General features: G+C 49.5%; 1 protein-coding gene and 1 long non-coding RNA gene across 2 annotated transcripts in view; one reads left to right on the top strand and one right to left on the bottom strand.

The window, feature by feature from the left end:
- Positions 1–3290: 3290 nt before the first annotated feature.
- Positions 3291–25135, top strand: LOC115466818. The gene is made up of 3 exons (XR_003941600.1): positions 3291–3339; positions 16715–16716; positions 25088–25135. It is a non-coding gene; the product is annotated as an uncharacterized LOC115466818 (long non-coding RNA).
- PCBP2 (poly(rC) binding protein 2) overlaps positions 21622–25405 on the bottom strand; it is a 135159-nt gene continuing 131375 nt past the window's right edge. The window contains exon 15 of the mRNA XM_030198361.1: positions 21622–22007. Within this exon, the coding sequence (XP_030054221.1) occupies positions 21971–22007 (37 nt within the window). The 3' untranslated portion in view covers positions 21622–21970. The remainder of the gene's footprint in view (positions 22008–25405) is intronic.

Genomic DNA, 25405 nt, shown 5'->3' on the forward strand with positions numbered 1-25405 from the left:
TGACATCTTCTGTGTGGCAGAGCTCTCTTCTAACTTTAAATTTTTTGTTGTTCAGGCATACAGAGTCACCCAAGAACCCACCAATGCAGACAGAAGTCTGGCGGAAGAGGTGTCAGTTAATGCATACTAGTGGCCCCCATGGAGAATAAGGTGTGATCCTTCACCAGGGTTTTGGCAGCTGCTTCTGGGAGTTAGGAGGGGGATTGAGAGCCTGTAGTACTAGGATGGGTTTGATCTCTGTTCCCTTGATAAGACAGACCTGTGAGCTGCTGTAGAGGAAGCAGCATTGTCAGTTAAGGAATGCTTCCCTGATTTCAATTTGGCAACTTTGAACAGATGATGGTAAGGCTTTTCAGTACAGGAAGTGTCTCTCTTCCACTATGTAGCAGGCAGGAGCATGAATCAACAGTTAAATTTGCCATCATGGACAGGAGTGAAGGGGGGGGGGGGGGGGGGGAGAACCACAGGTCCTGTATATTTCACCCTAGAGCAGGAGCTGGGCTAAGAAATGGGCCTTCAGTTTTCCACCCCCTTAAGCTACCATACACAAGCTCTCTTGTTTTGCTGGTGGAAAGCCAGGTGAAGGTTTCTGCTATGTGGCAGTGGAAGGTAAACTGGTACTGGGCTGGGTTTTTTTTTTTTTTTTGGGGGGGGGGGGGGGGGGCGGGGGAATATAGGGAACCACCAACAAGAACAGGAAGAGCTGCAACTGGTATGCAGCATAGAGAAGGTAAACTGACTTCTATCCACATTGAAGGACTCCTTTGGCACTAGGCCCCAAGCTTTCAGGCTTATAGGAGGTAACAGCAAAGTTACATACCTGTAGCAGGTATTCTCCGAGGACAACAGGCTGATTGTTCGCACATGTGGGTGACATGCCCGGCAGCCCCAAGTCTGGAAAATCTTCCTAGCAACAAAGCTTGCTAGAGCCTTCGAGCGAGCGGGCACACACACCACGCATGCGCAGCCATCTTCCCGCCCGTCGCACGAGAGTCCCGCTTCAGTCAACTTAAGAAGCAAAACCAAAGAAAAGGAACAACTCCAAAGGGGAGGCAGGCGGGTTTGTGAGAACAATCAGCCTGCTGTCCTCAGAGAATACCTGTTACAGGTAAGTAACTTCTCTTTCTCCGAGGACAAGCAGGCTGCTTGTTCTCACATGTGGGGTATCCCTAGCCCCCAGGCTCACTCAAAACAATAAACAGTGATCAATTGGACCACACAACAGTGAGGACATAACAGAGATTGACCTACAAAGAAACATCTAACTGCGAGTGCAGCCTGGAACAGAACAAAAATGGGCCTTGGGGGGGGGGGGGGGGGGGGGTGGAGTTGGATTCTAAACCCCAAACAGATTCTGCAGCACCGACTGTTGCATTGGCTATCCTGCTGAAGGCAGTAATGAGATGTGAATGTGTGGGCTGACGACCACGTTGCAGCCTTGCAAATCTCTTCGATAGTGGCTGACTTCAAGTGGGCTACTGACGCTGCCATATCTCGAACACTATGAGCCGTGACATGACCCTCAAGAGTCAGTCCAGCTTGGGAGTAAATGAAGGAAATGCAATCTGCTAGCCAACTGGAAATGGTGCGTTTCCTGACAGCCATTCCGCTTCTGTTGGGGTCGAAAGAAAAACATTTGGGCGGACTGTCTGAAGGGGCTTGTCCACTCCACATAGAAGGCCAATGCTCTCTTGCAGTCCAATATGTGCAACGGACGTTCAGCAGGGCAGGTATGAGGACAGGGATAAAATGTTGGCAAGACAACTGACTGGTTCAGATGGAACTCCGACACCACCTTCGGCAAGAACTTAGGGTGAGTACGGAGAACTACTCTGTTATGATGAAATTTAGTATAGGGAGCATGAGCTACCAAGGCTTGAAGCTCACTGACTCCACGAGCTGAAGTAACAGCCACCAAGAAAATGACCTTCCAGGTCAAGTACTTCAGATGGCAGGAATTCAGTGGCTCAAAAGGAGGCTTCATCAGCTGGGTGAGAACGACGTTGAAATCCCATGACCTTGTAGGAGGTTTGACAGGGGGCTTTGACAAAAGCAAACCTCTCATGAATCGAACAACTAAAGGCTGTCCACAGATCCACACGATAATGATAAGCACTAATCGCACTAAGGCGAACTCCTACAGAGTTAGTCTTGAGACCAGACTCTGACAAGTGTAGAAGGTATTCAAGCAGCGTCTGTGTAGGACGAGGAGGATCTAGGGCCTTGCTGTATAGGGAGAGGCGTGACCAGCAGAAGAAAAGAGGTGTTTATGCACCTGTACAAGTCATTGGTGAGGCCCCACCTGGAGTATTGTGTTCAGTTTTGGAGGCTGTATCTTGCTAAGGATGTAAAAAGAATTGAAGCGGTGCAAAGAAAAGCTACGAGGATGGTATAGGATTTACATTACAAGACGTATGAGAGACTTGCTGACCTGGACATGTATACCCTGGAGGAAAGGAGAAACAGGGGTGATATGATACAGACATTCAAATATTTGAAAGGTATTAATCCGCAAACGAACCTTTTCCGGAGATGGGAAGGCGGTAGAACGAGAGGGCATGAAATGAGATTGAAGGGGGGCAGACTTAAGAAAAATGTCAGGAAGTATTTTTTCACGGAGAGGGTGGTGGATGCTTGGAATGCCCTCCCGCGGGAGGTGCTGGAGAGGAAAATGGTAACAGAATTCAAACATGCGTGGGATAAACATAAAGGAATCCTGTTCAGAAGGAAGGGATCCTCAGGAGCTTAGCCTTGAATGGGTGGCAGAGACGGTTGGGAGATGGGGCTAGTGCTGGGCAGACTTATACGGTCTGTGCCATGGCTGGTGGTTGGGAGGCAGGGATAGTGCTGGGTAGACTTATACGGTCTGTGCCAGAGCCGGTGGTGGGAGGCGGGGATAGTACTGGGCGAACTTATACGGTCTGTGCCCTGAAAAAGACAGGTACAAATCAAGGTAAGGTATACACAAAAAACTAGCACATATGAGTTTATCTTGTAGGGCAGACTGGATGGACCGTGTAGGTCTTTTTCTACCATCATCTATGTATATATGTTACTATGTCACACCAGACAGCAAACCTCCTCCATTTGAAAGAGTAAGACCACTTGGTGGAATCTTTCCTGGAAGCAAGCAAGACTCAAGAGACACCCTCTGAAAGACCCAAGGAGGCAAATTCTAAGCTCTCAACATCCAGGCCGTGAGAGCCAGAGACTACAGGTTGGGATGTAGAAGCGACCCCTTGTTCTGAGTGATGAGGGTTGGAAAACATTCCAATCTCCAAGGATCCTAAGAGGACAACTCCAGAAGAAGAGGGAACAAAATCTGACACAGCCAGAAGGGTACAATCAGGATCATGGTTTCAGCAGTCTTCCCTACTAGAGGTATGGGAGGATACACAGGAGTAGGAGGAATAGGCTCTTGACCACCACCCATAGGCGACGTAGATTAGGAACAATCTCTTTATTTAAATATACATTCGACTCAACACAGCAGTGTTTCGGTGCTACAGACGCCTTCTTCAGGAGTCTATGAAATAAAACCAAATAATGGTAATAAAACAATAATAATGGTAATAATGCAAAAGTAAAATAAGTATAAAACGTTAAATGTGTGATGAACATAAATTACATATAAAATTTTAAATAAAATTATTTTTATATAAAAAATGTATTGCAGAAATGCTAGTGTATATATATATAAAAATACATACACAAAATACATATACTCATACATATATAGTTTTCAAATATATAAATACTTAAATTATTAAAAAATTATATATAACATACAATAAAGGTGTTGTATATTACCAAAGGATGGTATCTAAAAAATTAGCAGAAAAAACATCAAAATGAAGTGTAACAAAAAAACCCCCTCAAAATACAGTGAAATAAACAGTTAAAATCAATTAGTAAATATGATATATATGATGTAACCATATAAGTATCATAAACTGACCTTGTGGTATATAGATATATGAATATTAAGCTCAAAAAGAATGAAAGCAAGGCTTCTGCTACAATTGTAATCCTAAAGATAAAGCAGAAGGCATCTGTAGCGCCGAAACACGGCTGTGTTGAGTCTATTTTATTTATTGCATTTGTATCCAACCTCTTTGCAGGCTCAATGTGGCTTACAATTCGTCGTGGATATATAGAAAAGAATATACAATTGGTTTATGGAGGATTAGGGTTACATGGTGGTGAAGTACATGGTTGTATTACAGCAAAAGACGTTATAAGACATTCCTATATTTATTAAAGATTATACAGTTACATGTGTTGATCTTTGTGATGAATCGTGTCGAAGAGATAAGTTTTCAGTAGTTTGCAGAAACTGGCCAGTTCATGGACTGTTTTCAAGTTGCGTGATAGTGCGTTCCATAGCTGTGAGCTCATATAGGAAAAGGTAGATGCATGCAACAATTTGTATTTCAGACCTTTACAATTGGGAGGATGAAGATTGAGGAATGTGCGAGAAGATTTTATTGCGTTCCTGGGTGGTAGTTCTATTAGGTCTGACATGTAGGTTGGGGCGTCTCCATGGATGATCTTGTGGACTAGGGTACAAAGTTTGAACGTGATGCGTTCTTTAAGTGGGAGCCAGTGTAGTTTTTCTCGTAGGGGTGTCACACATTCATATTTTGATTTGCCGAATATTAATCTAGCTGCTGTGTCCTGGGCTGTCTGGAGTTTTTTTTTTTTTTTTTAAGTATTTGCTCTTTGCAACCAGCGTCTAGTGAATTACAATAGTCCAGATAGCGAATGATACATACCTGTAGCAGGTGTTCTCCAAGGACAGCAGGCTGATTGTTCTCACGACTGGGCTGACGTCCACGGCAGCCCCCACCAACCGGAAGAAAACTTCGCGGGCGGTCCCGCACGGACACGCCCACCGCGCGGCCATCTTCCCGCCCGTGTGCGACCGTTCCCGCTCAGTTGAATGACAAGCAAAGAATGAGTAAACGCAACTCCAAAGAGGAGGAGGGAGGGTAGGTGAGAACAATCAGCCTGCTGTCCTCGGAGAACACCTGCTACAGGTATGTATCATTCGCTTTCTCCGAGGACAAGCAGGCTGCTTGTTCTCACAACTGGGGTATCCCTAGCTCTCAGGCTCACTCAAAACAAGAACCCAGGTCAATTGAACCTCCCAATGGCGAGGGCATAACAGAAATTGACCTACGAAGAACTACTAACTGAGAGTGCAGCCTGACCAGAACAAAATCGGGTCCTGGAGGGTGGAGTTGGATTCAAACCCCAAAACAGATTCTGCAGCACCGACTGCCCGAACCGACTGTCGCGTCAGGCATCCTGCTGGAGGCAGTAATGTGATGTGAATGTGTGGACAGATGACCACGTCGCAGCCTTGCAAATCTCTTCAATAGTGGCTGACTTCAAGTGGGCCACTGACGCTGCCATGGCTCTAACACTATGAGCCGTGACATGACCCTCAAGAGTCAGCCCAGCCTGGGCGTAAGTGAAGGAAATGCAATCTGCTACCAAATTGGAGATGGTGCGTTTCCCGACAGCGACCCCCTTCCTATTGGGTCGAAAGAAATAAACAATTGGGCGGACTGTCTGTGGGGCTGTGTCCGCTCCAGATAGAAGGCCAACGCTCGCTTGCAGTCCAATGTGTGCAACTAACGTTCAGCAGGGCGGGTATGTGGTCTGGGAAAGAATGTTGGCAAGACAATTGACTGGTTAAGATGGAACTCCGACACCACCTTTGGCAGGAACTTAGGGTGAGTGCGGAGTACTACCCTATTATGATGAAATTTGGTATAAGGAGCATGAGCTACCAGGGCTTGAAGCTCACTGACTCTACGAGCTGAAGTAACTGCCACCAGGAAAATGACCTTCCAGGTCAAGTACTTCAGATGGCAAGAATTCAGTGGCTCAAAAGGAGGTTTCATCAGCTGGGTGAGGACGATGTTGAGATCCCATGACACTGAAGGAGGCTTGACAGGAGGCCTTGACAAAAGCAAGCCTCTCATAAATTGAACGACTAAAGGCTCTCCAGCGATGGCTTTACCCTCTACACGATGATGGTAAGCACTAATCGCACTGAGGTGATTCCTTACTGAATTGGACTTGAGACCAGACTCTGATAAGTACAGAAGGTATTCAAGCAGGTTCTGTGCAGGACAAGAACGAGGTTCTAGGACCTTGCTCTCACACCAAACGACAAACCTCCTCCACTTGAAAAAGTAACTCTTTAGTGGAATCCTTTCTAGAGGCAAGCAAGACGCGGGAGACACCCTCAGACAAACCCAACGAAGCAAAATCTACGCCCTCAACATCCAGGCCGTGAGAGTCAGAGACTGAAGGTTGGGGTGCAGAAGCGCTCCGTCGTTCTGCGAAATGAGTCGGAAAACACTCCAATCTCCACGGTTCTTCAGAGGACAACTCCAGAAGTAGAGGGAACCAGATGTGACGGGGCTAAAAAGGCGCTGGTGCCGTGGTCTTGCTTGAGCTTCAGTAAGGTCTTCCCCACCAAAGGTATGGGAGGATAAGCATACAGGAGGCCGGTCCCCCAATGGAGGAGAAAGGCATCCGACGCTAGTCTGCCATGTGCCTGTAGTCTGGAACAGAACAGAGGCAGCTTGTGGTTGGTCTGAGAGGCGAAAAGGTCCACCGGAGTGCCCCACACTTGGAAGATCTTGCGTACCACTCTGGAATGGAGCGACCACTCGTGCGGTTGCATGACTCTGCTCAGTCTGTCGGCCAGACTGTTGTTTACGCCTGCCAGGTATGTGGCTTGGAGAAGCATGCCGAACTGGCAAGCCCAACGCCACATCCAGACGGCTTCCTGATTCAGGGGGCGAGATCCAGTGCCCCCCTGCTTGTTGATGTAACACATTGCAACCTGATTGTCTGTCCGAATTTGGATGATTTGATAGGACAGCCGATCTCTGAAGGCCTTCAGCGCGTTCCAGACTGCTCGGAGCTCCAGGAGGTTGATCTGAAGATCTTGCTCCTGGAGGGACCACAGTCCCTGGGTGTGGTGTCCATCGACATGAGCTCCCCACCCCAGGCGAGATGCATCCGTCAGCACTTTCGTGGGCTGCAGAATTTGGAATGGACGTCCCAGGGTCAAATTGGTCCGAATGGTCCACCAGTGCAGCGAATTGCGGCAACTGATGGACAGACGGATGACATCTTCTACATTCCCGGTAGCTTGACACCACTGAGAAGCTAGGGTCCATTGAGCAGGTCTCATGTGAAGGCGAGCCATGGGAGTCACATGAACCATGGAGGCCATATGACCCAGGAGTCTCAACATCTGCTGAGCTGTGACCTGCTGAGACGCTCTGGTCTGAGAGGCAAGGGATAGAAGGTTCTGCGCCCTTGCTTCGGGAAGAAAGGCCTGAGCCGTCTGAGAATTCAGCAGCGCTCCTATCAATTCCAGATATTGGACTGGCTGGAGATGGGACTTCGGTTAATTTATCACAAACCCCAGCAGCTCCAGAAGGTGGATAGTGCACTGCATGGACCGAAGAGCTCCTGCCTCTGAGGTGCTCTTGACCAGCCAATCGTCGAGATATGGGAACACGTGCACTCCCAAGCTTGCGTAGATACGCCGCAACCACCACGAGACACTTCGTGAACACCCGTGGTGCAGAGGCGAGCCCAAAGGGCAGCACACAATACTGAAAGTGCCGTGTTCCCAGACGGAATCGGATATACTGTCTGTGAGCTGGCAGTATCGGGATGTGAGTGTAAGCGTCCTTTAAATCCAGGGAACCTAGCCAATCGTCTTTCTGAATCATTGGTAGAAGGGTGCCCAAGGAAAGCATCCTGAACTTCTCTTTGACCAGGTATTTGTTCAGGCCTCTCAGGTCTAGGATGGGGCGCATCCCCCCCCCCCCCCCCGTTTTCTTTTCCACAAGGAAATACCTGGAATAGAATCCCTGCCCTTCCTGCCCGGGTGGCACGGGCTCGACTGCATTGGCGCTGAGAAGGGCGGAGAGTTCCTCTGCAAGTACCTGCTTGTGATGGGAGCTGAAGGATTGGGCTCCCGGTGGAGTGGAGGCCAAATTCAGGGTGTATCCGCACCGCACTATTTGAAGAACCCACTGGTCGGAGGTTATCAGAGGCCACCTTTGGAGAAAAACTTTCAACCTCCCTCCGACCGGCAGGTCATCCGGTACGGACACTGATGGCAGCTATGTTCCCATGGATCCAGTCAAAAGCCCGTCCCCGGCTTTTGCTGTGGAGGCGCAGGGGGCTGCTTAGGCGCACGCTGTTGACGGGCACGAGCGCGCTGGGACTGTCCCTGTGCCTGAGGAGGCCTTCGGGCCGGCTGGGTGTACCTACGCTTGTTGTAGGCGTAGGGAGCAGCCTGCCGGGCCCGGGAAAAACATCCACCTGCAGAGGTGGATGCTGAAGGCGCCTGGTGGGAGAGCTTGTCGAGAGCGGTTTCCCGCTGGTGTAGTTGGTCCACTAACTGCTCGACCTTCTCGCCGAAAATGTTATCCCCCTGGCAAGGGGCATCCGCCAGTCGCTGCTGGGTGCGGTTGTCCAGGTCAGAGGCACGCAGCCAGGAGAGTCTGCGCATCACTATACCTTGGGCCGCACCTCGAAATGCCACATCGCAGGTGTCATAGATACCCCTGGACAGGAACTTTCTGCACGCCTTCAGCTGCCTGACCACCTCCTGAAAAGGCCTGGACTGCTCCGGAGGGAGCTTGTCGATCAGGTCCGCCAGTTGCCTCACATGTGAATGCTCGTGTAGAGCTGGTATGACTGGATGCGGGTCACGAGCATGGAGGATTGGTAGGCCTGCCTCCCAAACGAGTCCAGAGTGCGAGACTCCCGCCCCGGGGGTGCCGAGGCGGTATCCCTCGAACTCCGTGCTCTCTTGAGAGCAGAGTCCACGACCGCCGAGTCATGAGGCAATTGAGGCCGCATCAACTCTGGGTCAGAGTGGATCCTGTATTGGGACTCCGCTTTCTTGGGGATGGTAGGGTTAGATAATGGCTTCAGCCAGTTCCGAAGCAGTGTCTCTTTGAGGACATTATGCAACGGCACCGTGGAAGACTCTCTAGGTGGTGATGGATAGTCGAGGACCTCAAGCATCTCAGCCCTTGGCTCATCCACGGTGACCACGGGAAAGGGAATGCAAATAGACATATCCCTGATGGAGGCAAATGGGAGGCTCTCGGGGCGAGAGCTTCCTCTCCGGTGAAGGAGTGGGGTCGGAGGGAAGGCCCAGAGACTCCTCTGAGGAGAAATGTCTGGGGTCCTCCTCCTCCCCTCACGAGGCCTCTTCCTCGGTGTCGGACATGAGCTCTTGCAGTTCAGACCTCAACCGGGCCCGTCTTGACTGCGAGGAACCACGTACTCGATGGTGGCGTCGAGCGGTGGACTCCCGCACCAGCGGGGATGAAGCTCCCTCCATCGACGGGGACTCCACCTGTGTGGCGGTCGACACCGGTGCCGCAAGCGGCGTCGGGGGCCTCGGCATCGGGCTACAGCACACCGGCGCCTCCATCAACTGCGCCGGGGCGCAAACACCCCCGTGGCGGCAGAGCCTGGCGCATCAGCCCTTCCAGAATCCCCGGAAGGATGGCTCGGAGGCACTCGTCCAGGCCCGCTGTCTGGAAAGACAGAGGGGCCGGTGTGGGTGTCGGTGCCGAAAGCTGCTCGGGTCCAGGAGACGGTACCGAAGCACCCGCGGACTGACGCAGCGACACCTCAACTGAGGGGGAACGCTCCTCTCGGCACTGCCGCAGTCCCTTGCGCCGTGGGCGACCGATGACTGTGCTTCTTGGCTTTCTTTCGATGCCCATCATCGGCGCTCGGCGGCAGAGACGAAGAGGAGGTAGAACCCCCCCACCGGCCTCGAAGAATCGGATCCGACAGGGTTCGGTCCCGATGGCCCTGGGTAGAGGGAGTGGCCGGGGCCGATTGCCCGCGCGGCCACTCACCTCCGCCGTCACCGGCACACCAACGGTACCTGTACTCCTGGGGTCGGTGCCAGAGTTGGCGCCGATTTTGTAGATGTCGGTACCGGTACCGAAGATGCGGCCGTCGACACCGATGCCGTTGAAGGGCCGGCGCAAGTTTCGAAAAGACGGTCCCGAAAAACTTGCGTCGCCACCTGTGTCCGCTTCCTTAAGCCGAGACACGTCTTGGTATTATGCTCCAGGCCGAGGCACTGAAGGCACCAAGCGTGGGTATCTGTTTGCGAGATCTGCCGGCCGCACTGACCACACTTTTTGAATCCGCTCGGGACCTTTGAGGACATCGACGGAAAAATTGCGTCGGCGAAGTCAAAGTCGTTGATGGTGGCGGTGAAAAAGCACATTCGAAAAATGAAATGACCGCGCGGCCACAACGAAGTGCCCTCGCGGCTAAGAACGACGAGGACACTTTTTTTAAACAGAAAATACGCGAACGCGTACGCAAAAGGAGAAAAACCGCGGCTAGGCCGCGATCCGGTTTCCGGGGCAGAGAGAGACGATAACACGTCTCTCTCCAGCGCGGAATAGAAAAAAAACTGAGTGGGAACGGTCGCGCACGGGCGTGAAGACTGCCGCGCATGCGCGGTGGGTGTGCCCTGTGTGCGGGACCCCCCGCAAAGTTTTCTTCCGGTTTGTGGGGGCTGCCGTGGACGTCAACCCAATCGTGAGAACAAGCAGCCTACTTGTCCTCGGAGAAGACTAAGTACTAGTGATTGTACCAGATTGCGGAAGACGGACCTTGGAAAAAATGGTTTAATTCTTTTTAGTTTTCACATTGAGTGAAACATCTTTTTGGTTGTTTGTCGCATGATTCTCAAGTGTTAGGTGTCGATCGATGGTGACTCCAAGAATTTTTAGGGTGTCCGAGACTGGTAGGTTTAGTTTAGGTGTGTTGATGGTGGTGAATTTATTCTTATTGTATTGCGAAGTGAGTACAAGGCATTGGGTTTTTTCTGCGTTTAGTTTCAGCTGAAATGCATCTGCCCAGGAGTTCATAATGTGTAGGCTTTGCTTGATTTCGTTGGAGATTTTCCTTGGATCTTGTTTGAATGGGATGAAGATTGTTACATCACCAGCATATATATGTGGGTTTAAGTTCTGATTCGATAGTAGTCTGGCCAAGGGTGTCCTCATTAGGTTGAATATGGTCGGTGAGAGAGGGGATCCCTGTGGAACGCCGCATTCACGTGTCCATGTAGCTGATGTAGCCGAATTTGATGTCACTTGATAAAGAGTGTGCCCTTAGGAACCCCTTAAACCAGTTGACAACGTTACCTCCGATGCCGAAGTATTCAAGATGTGTAATAAAATTCCATGGTCAACCATATCAAATGCTCTTGACATGTTGAATTGTAACAGTAGTATGTTATTCCCGTTTGCAATCAGTTGAGTTTTGTCATGAGTGTGACTAATATGGTTTCGGTGCTGTGATTGGCACGGAATCCTGATTGGGAATCGTGTAATATTGAGAACTTTAGATAGTCTGTGAGTTGTTTGGTCACCATACCTTCTGTTATTTTGGTAATTAAGGGAATGGATGCTACTGGTCTGTAGTTTGTTAGTTCACTAGCATTTTTCTTTGCATCCTTGGGTATGGGGGTGAGTAAAATGTTACCTTTCTCCACTGGGAAGAGTCCGTTTTGTAACATAAGGTTTAGGTGGTTTGTTAGGTCCGTTATAAATTGAGGGGCTGACTTCATGAGGTTGTTTGAGCAAATGTCTAATTTGCAATGAGATTTGGCGAATCTTTTAAGCGTTTGTAGGATGAGGTCTTCCGGTAGTATATTTAATGTATATTTAAAGAGATTGTTCCTAACCTACGTCGCGCCTACTGGTGTTGTTCAAGAGCCTACTCCCCCTTTCCTCAGATTCTACTTTTCGTAGGAATTTGTGTACCTCCACCCTCGTGGTGGTTTGGGCTTGCATGGGAGGATATGCAAACAGAAGGCCTATTCCCCAATGTAGTCTGTCATGGGCCTGAAGCCTGGAACAGAACTGAGGGACCTTGTGATTGATCTGAGTGGCAGAAAGATCCACCAAGGGGGTGCCCCACGCTCGGAAGATCTTGCGGACTACGCCCATGTTCAGTGACCACTCGTGAGGTTGCATTAACTTGCTCAACCTGTCGGCCAGACTGTTTACGCCTGCCAGATAAGTGGCTTGGAGAAACATGCTGTGATGGTGAGCCCAAAGCCACATCTGGCCGACTTCCTGACACAGAGGGCGAGATCCAGTGCCCCCCCCGATTGTTGGTGTAATACATAGCAACCTGATTGTCTGTCCGAATCAATATGATTTGGTTTGACAGCCGGTCTCTGAAAGCCTTTCCGTGACCTCTCGAGACGCTCGAACCATAGACACTAGGGACAGAAGGGCTGGCCACGTCGAAAAAGAAAGGAAACTGGCCAAAAAATAAGGAGTCTACGGTAAACTATTTTTTTTTTTAAATAAGGCTATAAAAAGAAAAGAAAAGGAAGAGAAAAAGGAAGATGAGAGAAGTCTAGTTCCTGGGCCTGATGGAGCGGTAGCAAAAAACACTGCAGCACCTAACCGCAGAGAAAAAAAGACTAAGGAGACACGCTCGTGCGGCGGGCGGGAAGATGTTCACGTATGCACAGTGCGTGCAGTTCACACGACGGAACTTTCCTGAAAGACTTTTTGCTTGCAAAATTTCTTTGCCGGTTCCTGGGCCGCCGTGGACGATGACCCAATTGTGAGAACAAGCAGCCTGCTTGTCCTTGGAGAAAGGGAAGTTAGAGGACTGGAAAGGGAAGGAAGTACTGGGGTTTAAAATGAAAAGTGGATGACGACCTTGTTGTAAATGGATTAACTGCCGGTTTTGTTGATTGGTTTATTGTACTTGTTGGATGTTGGTTGCATATTATACTCTGTCATCAATAAAATTGTTGGAAACTAAAAAGTTCACTAAAATGTAGAAAATTACTCAATGTAATACCATTTTGAATTTGCTTGTGCAGAATTTTTTTTTTTTTTTTAAGACTAGCGATGGTGTTTTTCTCTACAATTGAAGTTTACACCAAAGTCTTTTTCTCCTATTAGTCAGATGCATGAGCCTTTAGTTAAGAACATAATAGCCATACTGGGTCAAACCAATGGTCCATCTAGCCCAATATCCTACTTACAACAGTGGCCAATCCAGGTCATAAGTACCTGGCAGAAACCTAATTAGTAACAACATTCCATGCTACCAATCCCGAGGCAATCAGTGGCTTCCCCCATGACCATCTCAATATTGACTTCCACAAGGAACTTGTCCAAACCTTTTTTTAAACCCCGATACACTAACCACTGTTGGCACATCCTCTGGCAGCAAGTTCCAGAGCTTAACTATTCTTTGAGTGGAAAACAAAAGTTTCCTCCTTTCTTTTAAAAGTAATTTCATTGAGTGCCCCCTGTTTTGTAGAGTGAAAAATCAATTCACTTCTACCCATTCTATACCACTCAGGATTTTAATAGACCTCACATTCCCCCCTCAGTTGTCTCTTTTCCAAGCTGAAGAGCCCTAACCTTTTTAGCCTTTCCTCATATGGGAGGAGTTCCAGCCCCTTTATCATTTTAAACCTTTTCTAATTCTATTTTTTTTTTTTTTGCTTTGATAATCACTTTGATTCAGCTTCAGCTCATGAATGGCTTGCCTAATATTCTCCTGTAGAATTTTCCAATAGGAAATAGAATTCATGGAGGCAAGCTACCCCAGTCCTGATGTAACAAAAGCCCCATACTGATATCTCCATCACCATGCTTGACATTGGATAAAGTTCATTTTGAGGTCAGTGTTTAGTTTTCAAAACACAACAGTGACTCATCTGGCCAGAGAACACTCCAGAGGTTGTAGGGTACCTAGCAGCTCTTTGGCAAACCTAGCTGGTTTGTTTATTGTAAAATATAGTGACTTCTTCCTAGCTATTCTCCCATAAACACCATTCCCATTTGGTTTTTTCCTGGTAGTTGAAGCATGAACTTGCAGATCAGTCACATTAAGAGGGTCGTTAGTTTATGTTTCATTGCAGATGATTTTCCAATTTGCTCTTGAGGTGATCTTAGCAGTGAATTATTGTATTCAAGGTAAAATTATGTATCATACCTGATAATTTTCTTTCCATTAATCATAGCTGATCAATCCATAGACTGGTGGGTTGTGTCCATCTACCAGCAGGTGGAGATAGAGAGCAAACTTTTGCCTCCCTATATGTGGTCATGTGCTGCCGGAAACTCCTCAGTATGTCGATATCAAAGCTCCATCCGCAGGACTCAGCACTTAGAGAATTACACCCACAAAGGGACACTCTGCCCAGCTCACCACCGCCGAAACGGGGGAGGGGAATTAACCCAGCTCATCCCCACACAAGTGGGGGAGGGGAATCCGTCCAGCTCATCCCCGCGGAGCGGGGGAGGGACACCACACCCGCCGATGCGGGGGGATCTGGCTTATCCTGCAACCGCAACCGCGGGAGGAGCTGACTGACCCTAACACCGCCGAAGCGGGAGGGGTACAAAGCTGCCCTACAGCCGCACGAAGCGGGAGGGAGTGCCGGCAGAATTTAAATCTCAATCCAGCCCCGTAAAACGGAGGGGAGAGGAATGCAGCAGCTCACTGTAACACAAACTCGTCTCAACTCTTGAAGAATCCAAGTGAAAGAAGAACTTGAACACGAAGTCCTCCTGAAGTAACTGAAGGCTAAACTTGAACCTAAAATTCAACCAGAATATAAACAGTACAGATATCTGGGAGGGGCTATGGATTGATCAGCTATGATTAATGGAAAGAAAATTATCAGGTATGATACATAATTTTACCTTCCATATCATCAAGCTGATCAATCCATAGACTGGTGGGATGTACCGAAGCAGTACTCACCCAGGGCGGGACATAGAAATCCCTGACCGCAACACTGAAGCTCCAAACCGGGCCTCCGCCCGAGCAGCCACAGTCAAGCGGTAATGCCTGACAAAGGTATGGGCCTTCCCCGCGGCCACCCAAGCCGCTGCAATGGCTTCCTTGCCCATCTTGCCACTGTAGGCTTAGAATCCTGCAGACCCTTACGAGTACCTGTAAACAGGACAAACAGATGATCCGATTTCCGGAAATCATTGGTCACTTCCAAGTATCTGATGATGACTCGTCTCACATCCAGAAATTGAGAGCAGAGTATTCCTCTGGGTAGACCTCCCTACGAAAGGAAGGGAGACAGAGCTGCTGAATCACATGGAAGCGAAAAACAATCTTGGGCAGGAAGGAAGGCACTGTGCGAATAGTCACTCCTGCCTCAGTGAACTGCAGAAAAAGCTCTCGACATGAGAGTGCCTGGAGCTCGGAAACTCTTCTGGCTGAAGAGGTAGCCACCAAAAAGACTGCTTTCAACGTCAGGTCTTTCAGAGATGCCCTCGACAAGGGTTCAAAAGGCGGCTTCTGCAATGCTCTTAGCACCAGGTTGAGATTCCACGCAGGCACCACTGAGTGCAGAGGAGGGTGCAGGTAATTAACTCCCTTGAGAAAGCGCACCACATCTGGCCGCGAAGCCAGGGAAGCACCCTTCAGGCGGCCCCTGAAGCAAGCCAGAGCCGCTACCTGAACTTTCAGGGAACTGAGCGACAGGCCTTTGTCCAGACCTTCTTGCAGGAACGCCAACACTGAAGAAATTGGAGCAGTGAAGGGAGAAAGTGAGCCTGCTTCACACCACGCTGCAAAGATACGCCAAACCCTGGCGTAAGCAGTAGAAGTAGAGCGCTTCCTCGCTCTCAGCATAGTGGCGATGACCTTGTCTGAGAAGTCCTTCTGTCTCAGACGCTGCCGCTCAATAGCCAGGCCGTAAGACCAAAGGGGGAGGGATCCTCCATCACCACGGGACCCTGATGTAACAGGCCCTGCTCCACTGGCAGCCGCAGAGGATCGCCGACTGAGAGCCTGATCAAGTCCGCATACCAGGGACGTCTGGGCCAATCCGGACCCACCAGGATTACCCTGCCGGGATGCTTTGCCACCCGGTCTAGCACCCTGCCCAACAAGGGCCAGGGCGGGAACACATAGAGAAGCTCTTGTGTCGGCCACCGTTGGAGAAGAGCATCTACTCCCAGGGATCGAGGGTCCCGTCCTCTGCTGAAAAAGCGCGGCACTTGGCAATCGGCCGATGACGCCATCAGATCTAGGCTCGGCTGGCCCCAGCGCTTCGTGATGCCCAAGAACGCCTGAGCAGATAGCTGCCACTCTCCGGGCTCCAAGGTATGGCGACTGAGAAAGTCCGCCTTGACATTCATGACTCCGGCAATGTGGGCCGCTGACAGCTGTTCCAGGTTCGCTTCCGCCCACTGGCATAGATTCATGGCCTCCTTGGCTAGAGGGGCGCTCTTGGTACCTCCCTGGCGGTTGACATAGGCCACAGCCGTGGCATTGTCCGACAGGACCCGTACAGGCTTCAACACCAGTACCGGGATGAACTCCAACACCACCAACCGAATGGCTCTGAGTTCCAGGAGGTTGATAGACCACTTGCCTCTGCAGGAGACCAGAGCCCCTGCGCTGTCCTTCCCAAGCAGTGGGCTCCCCAGCCCATCAAAGAGGCGTCTGTCGTGACGACAATCCACTCCGGGGTCACCAGAGGCATTCCTGCAGACAACTTGTCTGTCTGCGTCCACCAGCTCAGCGCCTTGCGCACTGCTGGGTCCAAGGGAAGGCGCACAGCATAATCCTCCGACATCGGAGTCCAGCGCAGCAGCAGAGATTGTTGTAGTGGTCTCATATGAGCCCTGCCCAGGGCACTACTTCCATCGTGGCCGGCATAGAGCCCAACTGCTGCACGTAGTCCCAAGCCCGAATAGGAGAGGCTACTAGGAACTAGTCCACCTGAGCCTGAAACTTGACAATCCGATTGTCTGGCAGGAACACTCTGCCCACTTGGGTGTCGAATCGAACTCCCAGATACTCCAGGGACTGAGTCGGGCGCAGCTGGCTTTACTCCCAGTTGATGATCCACCCCAGGGAGCTCAAAAGAGCAACCACCCGGTTCACAGCTTTGCCGCACTCTGCATAAGAGGGGGCTTGGATCAACCAGTCGTCCAGATAAGGATGGACTTGAACTCCTTCCTTCCTCAGGAAGGCCGCGAAGACCACCATTACTTTGGAGAAGGTCCGCGGAGCAGTAGCCAACCCGAACGGGAGGGCTCTGAACTGGAAGTGTCGGCCCATTACTGCAAAACGCAGAAAGCGTTGATGAGGAGGCCAGATGGGAATATGCAAGTACGCTTCCTTGATGTCCAAGGATGCCAGGAACTCTCCTGCCTTCACTGCCGCTATAACAGAGCGGAGGGTCTCCATGCGAAAGTGCCAAACTTTCAAGGCCCAATTGACCCCTTTGAGGTCGAGGATAGGCCGTACAGAACCTCCTTTCTTTGGAATCACAAAGAAAAAGGAGTAACATCCCTTGCCAAGCTGATTTTCTAGCACCGGAACGACCGCCCCCAGGCGGATCAGATTGTTCAAGGTCTGCTGAACTACCACAGCTTTGACCGGAGACTTGCAGGGAGAGAGTACAAACCCGTCTTTTAAGGGTCGGCAGAACTCTAGCTTGTAGCCGTCTCTGATGACTTCCAGCGCCCAAGCGTCTGAAGTTATTGTGGTCCACTCGCCCATAAACGAGGACAGCCGTCCTCCAATTTGCACTGGGGCGTGGACCCAGGCCCCGTCATTGGGTACGAGACCCTGGGGGAGGACCGGAGGGAGCACCTCCGGGACGGCGGTCTCTGCGAAAGGAATGCTGCTTGGGGGAGAAGTTCCTCTTGAAGGAAGAGGGGGCAGAGGAGCCCGACCTGCCCGGGCGGTACCGACGGGTTTCCTGAAACCGTCCTCTGGAGGTACCAGGGCGAGTACTAGCCCGAGCCCTGACCTCTGGTAACTTCTTGCCCTTAGACGTGCCGAGATCGGTCACGATTTTGTCCAGCTCGACCCCAAAGAGCAGCTTGCCTTTAAAAGGCAATCTAGCCAGGCGGGATTTAGAGGCGTGGTCAGCAGACCAATGTTTCAGCCAAAGCCACCGCCGCGCAGAGATTGTCTGAGCCATGCCTTTCGCTGAGGCCCTCAAGACATCATACAGCAAGTCTGCCAAATAGGCTAAGCCCGATTCCAGGGCCGGCCAATCAGCCCTCAAGGAAAGATCCGAGGGGAAAGCCCGCTGCACCATAGTCAGGCACGCCCTGGCCACATAGGAGCCGCAAATTGAGGCCTGCAAACTTAAAGCAGCTGCCTCAAAGGACGACCTTAAGGCCGCCTCCAATCTTCTGTCTTGGGCGTCCTTTAGGGCCGTGCCACCTTCCACCGGCAACGCCGTTTTCTTAGTCACCGCAGTGATTAAAGAATCCACGGTAGGCCACAGATAGGCCTCACGTTCACTTTCAGTCAAAGGATAGAGGCGGGACATAGCCCTAGCCACTTTAAGGCTCGCTTCCGGGACATCCCATTGAGCCGCAATTAAGGTGTGCATGGCATCCTGCACGTGGAAGGTTCTAGGCGGGCGCTTCGTCCCCAGCATAATGGCAGAGCCAACAGGGGCTGAGGGAGAGACGTCCTCCGGAGAGGAAATCCTCAAAGTGTCCATGGCCTGTACCAACAGGTTGGACAAATCCTCTGAGCTAAAAAGCCGCGCTGCAGAGGGGTCATCCGCTCCATCCGAGCGGGGATCCGTCTCCTCCAAGGAATCCGCAAAGGACCGTTGGGAGACCTCAGATACGCTGCCCTCATCTACATTGGAGGAGACAAAGTCCTCCAAGGCCTGGGAATCAACCCGAGGGCGTTTACCTCTGGGAACCTCAACCTCTTTACCAGACGAGGGAGCAGGGGCAGCGTTTTGCATAAGGAAGGCCTGATGCAGCAGCAAAACAAACTCGGGGGAGAAACCCCCCAGACTGTGTACTTCCGCAGCCTGGGCAACAGCCCTAGACGCACCCTCAACCGGCGCTCGCAAGAGCGGGGGAGAGACATGCTGCGCATCCAAAATGGCGTCCGGCGCGACACTCCGCGAAGGAGCCGCGCGGGAAGAACGGCGCTTAACTTTAGCCGCTTTTGTGCCGTCGCCCAAATTAAGGGCGTTTATGGCATTAATGTCTCCAACCTCAAGGGCGGCCCAAGAAGAAACCGTCCGAGCCGCGTGGCCGGCCAAGATGGCGGAGGCGAGGAGCGGGGGATGGGCGTTTATGGCGGGAAAAATCGCCACGCCGGAGGAAGGACCGGGACATTCATCGGCCACGAAACTGTCACCCAACAAGGGCGAATCAGGCTTTAAGACCCCCGCATCCCCTCTAGAAGCGCCCAAGCGATCCGGGGAGCGACTCTTTACGCCCTCCGACGCCATATGCCACGTGGAGATAAATCGGGGAACCCCCTGCCCGCTATAAAAAGGTAAAAATTACCTGCTGTCCGCTCCGAGCTGTAACGACCTGGTGTCCCAGTGAGTAGCTGCAATAAACGTTTAAATAAATATCGAAATAAACGCCTTTAAGGACGTTCAAAATTTTTTTTTTTTTACGGAGCCAGCGGGAGGGGGAGAAAAGGAGGGACCTGGCACCACCAGGTTTGCACTTGCTCAAAAGAGCCCTCAACCCCAGGCACTCAACAAAACCTAAAAATTAGGCTTGGAGGCCTAGCCAGAGCTGCTGCTGTGTGTGACCACCACCTGCTGAGATAGAGAACATACTGAGGAGTTTCCGGCAGCACATGACCACATATAGGGAGGCAAAAGTTTGCTCTCTATCTCCACCTGCTGGTACATGGACACAACCCACCAGTCTATGGATTGATCAGCTTGATGATATGGAAGTTTCTATTTGTGAATCAGCAGTACATGGAACCCCAAATATTTAGCAGTGATTATCTTCTCCACAGCAGAATCTACTATTCTTTTTATCAATCCTCTGAAATTTATAGTCTTTCGCGTAAGTCTGTGGTATGGGTGATTTACTCATTACCCAATTAAGTACCTGATAAGTCAACATTACCAGTGGAAAAATTAGGATTTACTTACTATTTCACATACAGTGTACAAAGTATCATGAAATACAAAATGAACAATTCAAGATCATCATCATGGTAAAGATTGAGAACTCATCTGGGAACACAAACTCTACAAAATACAAGATTAATGACAGCCCAGAAACAGTCTGGGTAGAAAGTACAAGCAGCCCCACAGAACTCATTCTATAAAAGACGCAACTAAATTAGAATGTACACTGGAAACTATACCAACAGATCCATCTTTAAGAAAAGGCAATTTCCTACCAATACTTACCAAACATGGAAGCAAAAGAACCAAGGGGCCCTTTTTACTAAAATACATTTAGCCTTAACACAGTGTTGCTCATTTTCAAATGCTAAAAATAAGGGGAGCAGGGGGGGGGGGGGGGGGGGGCTGTCATGGGTGTTCCTGCAATATCCAGCTACCACACTGGGGACATAGCTCAATGGTAAAGCATTTGACTGTAGATCAAGAGGACCCAAGTTCAAATCCAAGTATTCCCTTACATGCAGGTAGAAGACTTAGTCTGTTAAGATGGACATGGGGGAAGCCACTGCTTGCCCTGGGATTGGCCACTGTTGGAAGGATACTGGGCTACATGGACTATTGGTCTGATCCAGTATAGCTATTATGTTCTTATGTCTGAGCTTGGTATGGGCAATTCCCACGTTAAAATGCACTAAGCCCAAATTTTACTGCACTTACAGGGCCCCTCAATTAGTTACTAGACAAAGTGCATGTTTTATCTTTATGGCGGTCCCCCATACACAGGACTCTTCATTGGACAGAGGGGGAGGGGATAGAATTTTGTAAGAAAGCATTTCGTCACAAGCAGGGGTGGTGTGTGAATGAAATGGTGGCAAATTCTGTTTTAGTTTGGAAGGTATGGTTTTTGTAAGTGCTTATGACTATCACAATGGATGTTGATGTTACCAATCTCATGGCAGCTAAGATATTCATGGGGTCAGGCTAGTGCAATGTGTACTTCCATACAAACTCTGCTTTTGTTCCCCCAGTAAAATGGAGTGAAGAGCGTTCAGAGCCCCTGAGGTTAAGTGGAGAGAATCTCAGCCATTACACAGAATTATACCTATAGTTCAGACAAAGCATATGAGTAACTGATTCCAAAGGTATTTATTTATTATTTGTCACTGCAATAGCAGGGCTAGGGTTATGGAGAAGTGAACCCCCCTCCCCCAAACCCTGCATAACCGCAACACTCATGACACCACAAGCCCGCAGCTGATTGAGCTAAAACCCCAGTGTTCATTCCATCTTGCTAAACCACACACAGCCACACACCTGGAATAGCCTTCCTCAGTTGGTATGCCATGCTCTCTCTCTAGGCTAAAAACCCACCATTTTGAGGCTGCTTTAACTCTTGCCTGTCCAATACCCACGTTTTAATTATTCCCAAAATAAATGTAACTCCCTAATCCTTTCATCTGTTTTGACTAGATTGTAAGTTCTATCAAAGCAGGGACTCTTACATGTGTGTACAATGCTATATCTAGCAGCATTATAGAAATTATATTAGTAGTAATTGCTGACCAAGATACAGCAGGTCATGCCTTATAAACAGCAACATTTTCAGTCAAAATGCTATTTTATACAACGCAATAAAGAAGAGGCCATTTAACAAGTCTCCAGTCCATTTTTATTTTTCTGAAAAATTCCTGACATTACAGAACTAAACCGAAATGTATTATTTCACTCTTACATTTCATGATAACAAAAATCTTCAGGAGCAGAAAAAAACCATGATAAAGCCTTATAAAACTAAAATATGAATCTCAGCGGTTTTAACAGCTGACAGACAAAAAGAATCAAAATGCTGTAATTTAAAAATTCTGAATCAAGAGTGGATGGGGAAAGAGTGCAGAGAAACCAAAAATGTACAAACTTGTTAAAACCTGGAATCAGACTGCTCAGAGATGGATCATGGATAATGAAGAGGAGGATTATGGGTAAATGAGCAGTGATCTAGCTGCTGCCCATACCTCCAGTCTCCGAAGAAAGCCTGAAATAGAAAAAACAAAAGTTTTACAAAGTCCATAAAGCCCTTTGTTGTACTTTTTACTGTTTGCTTTAACATCTTGGAAGCTTGAGGCTTGTCAGCATCGGGTGTCCAGGCTTTCCAGGAAAGTAATATGGATTATTGCTTAGCTGCAGAAAGGGGCGGAGTCAAAGGGAAATACTAGATCAACCACAAATCATTCCAAAAGTTCAGGCACTAACCTCCAAATGATACCCAATCTAGAAAATTAAAAAGTACAGAAAGAGCCAAGTGCTGAACTGGCCTCAAAGCCTCATGTTGCCTTCTTCCACACCACTGAAAGAATTAAGCATCATTCAGGACCTAGCTTTGTATTCCCTTTCCTTATAATTAATGAAGCTGGCAGTACTTAAGTAACCAAAACTCTGCTCTAGACAGCAGCCCACGCATTGCTGGCATTTTCATTCATGAAGCTGACAGACCACATAAATAATGCTGGTTTCAGCTGTCACTGTACTGCCCTAGAACCAAGGTCAGCAATAACACAACCTCAATGTCTTGTGGCTTCTCCCACCTCATGCTGGAGGACTATCATTGAGGCAACAAAGCTATGCTGTTTTTGGTACTACAGTAGTGCTTCTGACCCTCCTGAGGGAAACCTAGTCAGTGAGGGACTCTGGATTATCACAATGACTATGCATGATACATGTATATATTGGAGATCCACTGTATGCAAATGGACCTCATGCCCATTTGAAAATCCTGAAAACCTGACTTGAGGTGCTCCCAGGAGAGGGCTGAGAAACACAGACCAAAAGGAGTTACCAACCTGCTCCAGACAAGAGGTTCCCAACCTTGGCCCCGGAGGACCGTGGTCAGTCAGGTTTTGAGAATATCCACAATGCAGGAAACCTTACAGATTGGAGATATCCTCAATACCTGGGGCTCCCTAGTACAAGGTTGGGAACCTCTGCTCTAAGATGTTAAGTGAGATCTTGGAACAAAACATTGTAAATTGTGGCCAATGAAAACCAATATAGCCCAATCTGCTCAGCAGCAGTTTGTCCACTTAGGGTATTGGACTGGATTTAATGATTTGATATACCACACAATGTGTGTCTGAGGAGTTTACAACCAAATTATACAACTACAGCACTGAAAAGTAAATACATCATGGTATATTGTGCATACAAATTCACAACAGAACCCAATACTCCCATATTAGTTCCTCCACTTAGCCTTTCAAGTTTATGGTCCACTACTTCCCTTAAGATTCAAGGCTATTTACAGATTGAAATATACATAAAAATCAAAAAACCCCATTCAGAATATGGAATTATCCAGCCTATCCTACCACTTTCCCACTCATGTAACTCCATTGTTTGCTTCCTTGTCAAGTAGAGCGAATGCTACATACCTGTAGAAGGTATTCTCCGAGGACAGCAGGCTGATTGTTCTCACTGATGGGTGACGTCCACGGCAGCCCCTCCAATCGGAATCTTCACTAGCAAAAGCCTTTGCTAGCCCTCGCGCGCCGATGCGCATGCGCGGCCGCCTTCCAGCCCGAAACCGGCTCGTGCCGGCCAGTCTCATATATAGCAAGACAAAGAGAAGGGAAGACAACTCCAAAGGGGAGGCGGGCGGGTTTGTGAGAACAATCAGCCTGCTGTCCTCAGAGAATACCTTCTACAGGTATGTAGCATTCGCTTTCTCCGAGGACAAGCAGGCTGCTTGTTCTCACTGATGGGGTATCCCTAGCCCCCAGGCTCACTCAAAACAACAACCATGGTCAATTGGACCTCGCAATGGCGAGGACATAACTGAGATTGACCTAACAATTTATCCAACTAACAGAGTGCAGCCTGGAACAGAATAAACATGGGCCTAGGGGGTGGAGTTGGATTCTAAACCCCGAACAGATTCTGAAGCACTGACTGCCCGAACCGACTGTCGTGTCGGGTATCGTGCTGCAGGCAGTATTGAGATGTGAATGTGTGGACAGATGACCACGTCGCAGCTTTGCAAATCTCTTCAATAGTGGCTGACTTCAAGTGGGCTACCGACGCTGCCATGGCTCTAACATTATGAGCCGTGACATGACCCTCAAGAGCCAGCCCAGCCTGGGCGTAAGTGAAGGAAATGCAATCTGCTAGCCAATTGGATATGGTGCGTTTCCCCACAGCCACTCCCCTCCTGTTGGGATCAAAAGAAAAACAATTGGGCGGACTGTCTGTTGGGCTGTGTCCGCTCCAGATAGAAGGCCAATGCTCTCTTGCAGTCCAATGTGTGCAGCTGACGTTCAGCAGGGCAGGAATGAGGACGGGGAAAGAATGTTGGCAAGACAATTGACTGGTTCAGATGGAACTCCGACACAACCTTCGGCAAGAACTTAGGGTGAGTGCGGAGGACTACTCTGTTGTGATGAAATTTGGTGTAAGGGGCTTGGGCTACCAGGGCCTGAAGCTCACTGACTCTACGAGCTGAAGTAACTGCCACCAAGAAAATGACCTTCCAGGTCAAGTACTTCAGATGGCAGGAGTTCAGTGGCTCAAAAGGAGGTTTCATCAGCTGGGTGAGAACGACATTGAGATCCCAAGACACTGTAGGAGGCTTGACGGGGGGCTTTGACAAAAGCAAACCTCTCATGAAGCGAACAACTAAAGGCTGTCCTGAGATCGGCTTACCTTCCACACGGTAATGGTATGCACTGATTGCACTAAGGTGAACCCTTACAGAGTTGGTCTTGAGACCAGACAGACAAGTGCAGAAGGTATTCAAGCAGGGTCTGTGTAGGACAAGAGCGAAGATCTAGGGCCTTGCTGTCACACCAGACGGCAAACCTCCTCCATAGAAAGCAGTAGCTCCTCTTAGTGGAATCTTTCCTGGAAGCAAGCAAGATGCGGGAGACACCCTCTGACAGACCCAAAGAGGCAAAGACTACGCTGTCAACATCCAGGCCGTGAGAGCCAGAGACCGAAGGTTGGGATGCAGAAGCGCCCCTTCGTCCTGTGTGATGAGGGTCGGAAAACACTCCAATCTCCACGGTTCTTCGGAGGACAACTCCAGAAGAAGAGGGAACCAGATCTGACGCGGCCAAAAAGGAGCAATCAGAATCATGGTGCCTCGGTCTTGCTTGAGTTTCAACAAAGTCTTCCCCACCAGAGGTATGGGAGGATAAGCATACAGCAGACCCTCCCCCCAGTCCAGGAGGAAGGCATCCGATGCCAGTCTGCCGTGGGCCTGAAGCCTGGAACAGAACTGAGGGACTTTGTGGTTGGCTCGAGATGCGAAGAGATCTACCAAGGATGTGCCCCACACCTGGAAGATCTGTCGCACTACACGGGAATTGAGCGACCACTCGTGAGGTTGCATAATCCTGCTCAACCTGTCGGCCAGACTGTTTACGCCTGCCAGATATGTGG

The sequence above is a fragment of the Microcaecilia unicolor genome, chromosome 3 (assembly GCF_901765095.1).
Source record: "Microcaecilia unicolor chromosome 3, aMicUni1.1, whole genome shotgun sequence".
Lineage (NCBI taxonomy): Eukaryota > Metazoa > Chordata > Amphibia > Gymnophiona > Siphonopidae > Microcaecilia > Microcaecilia unicolor.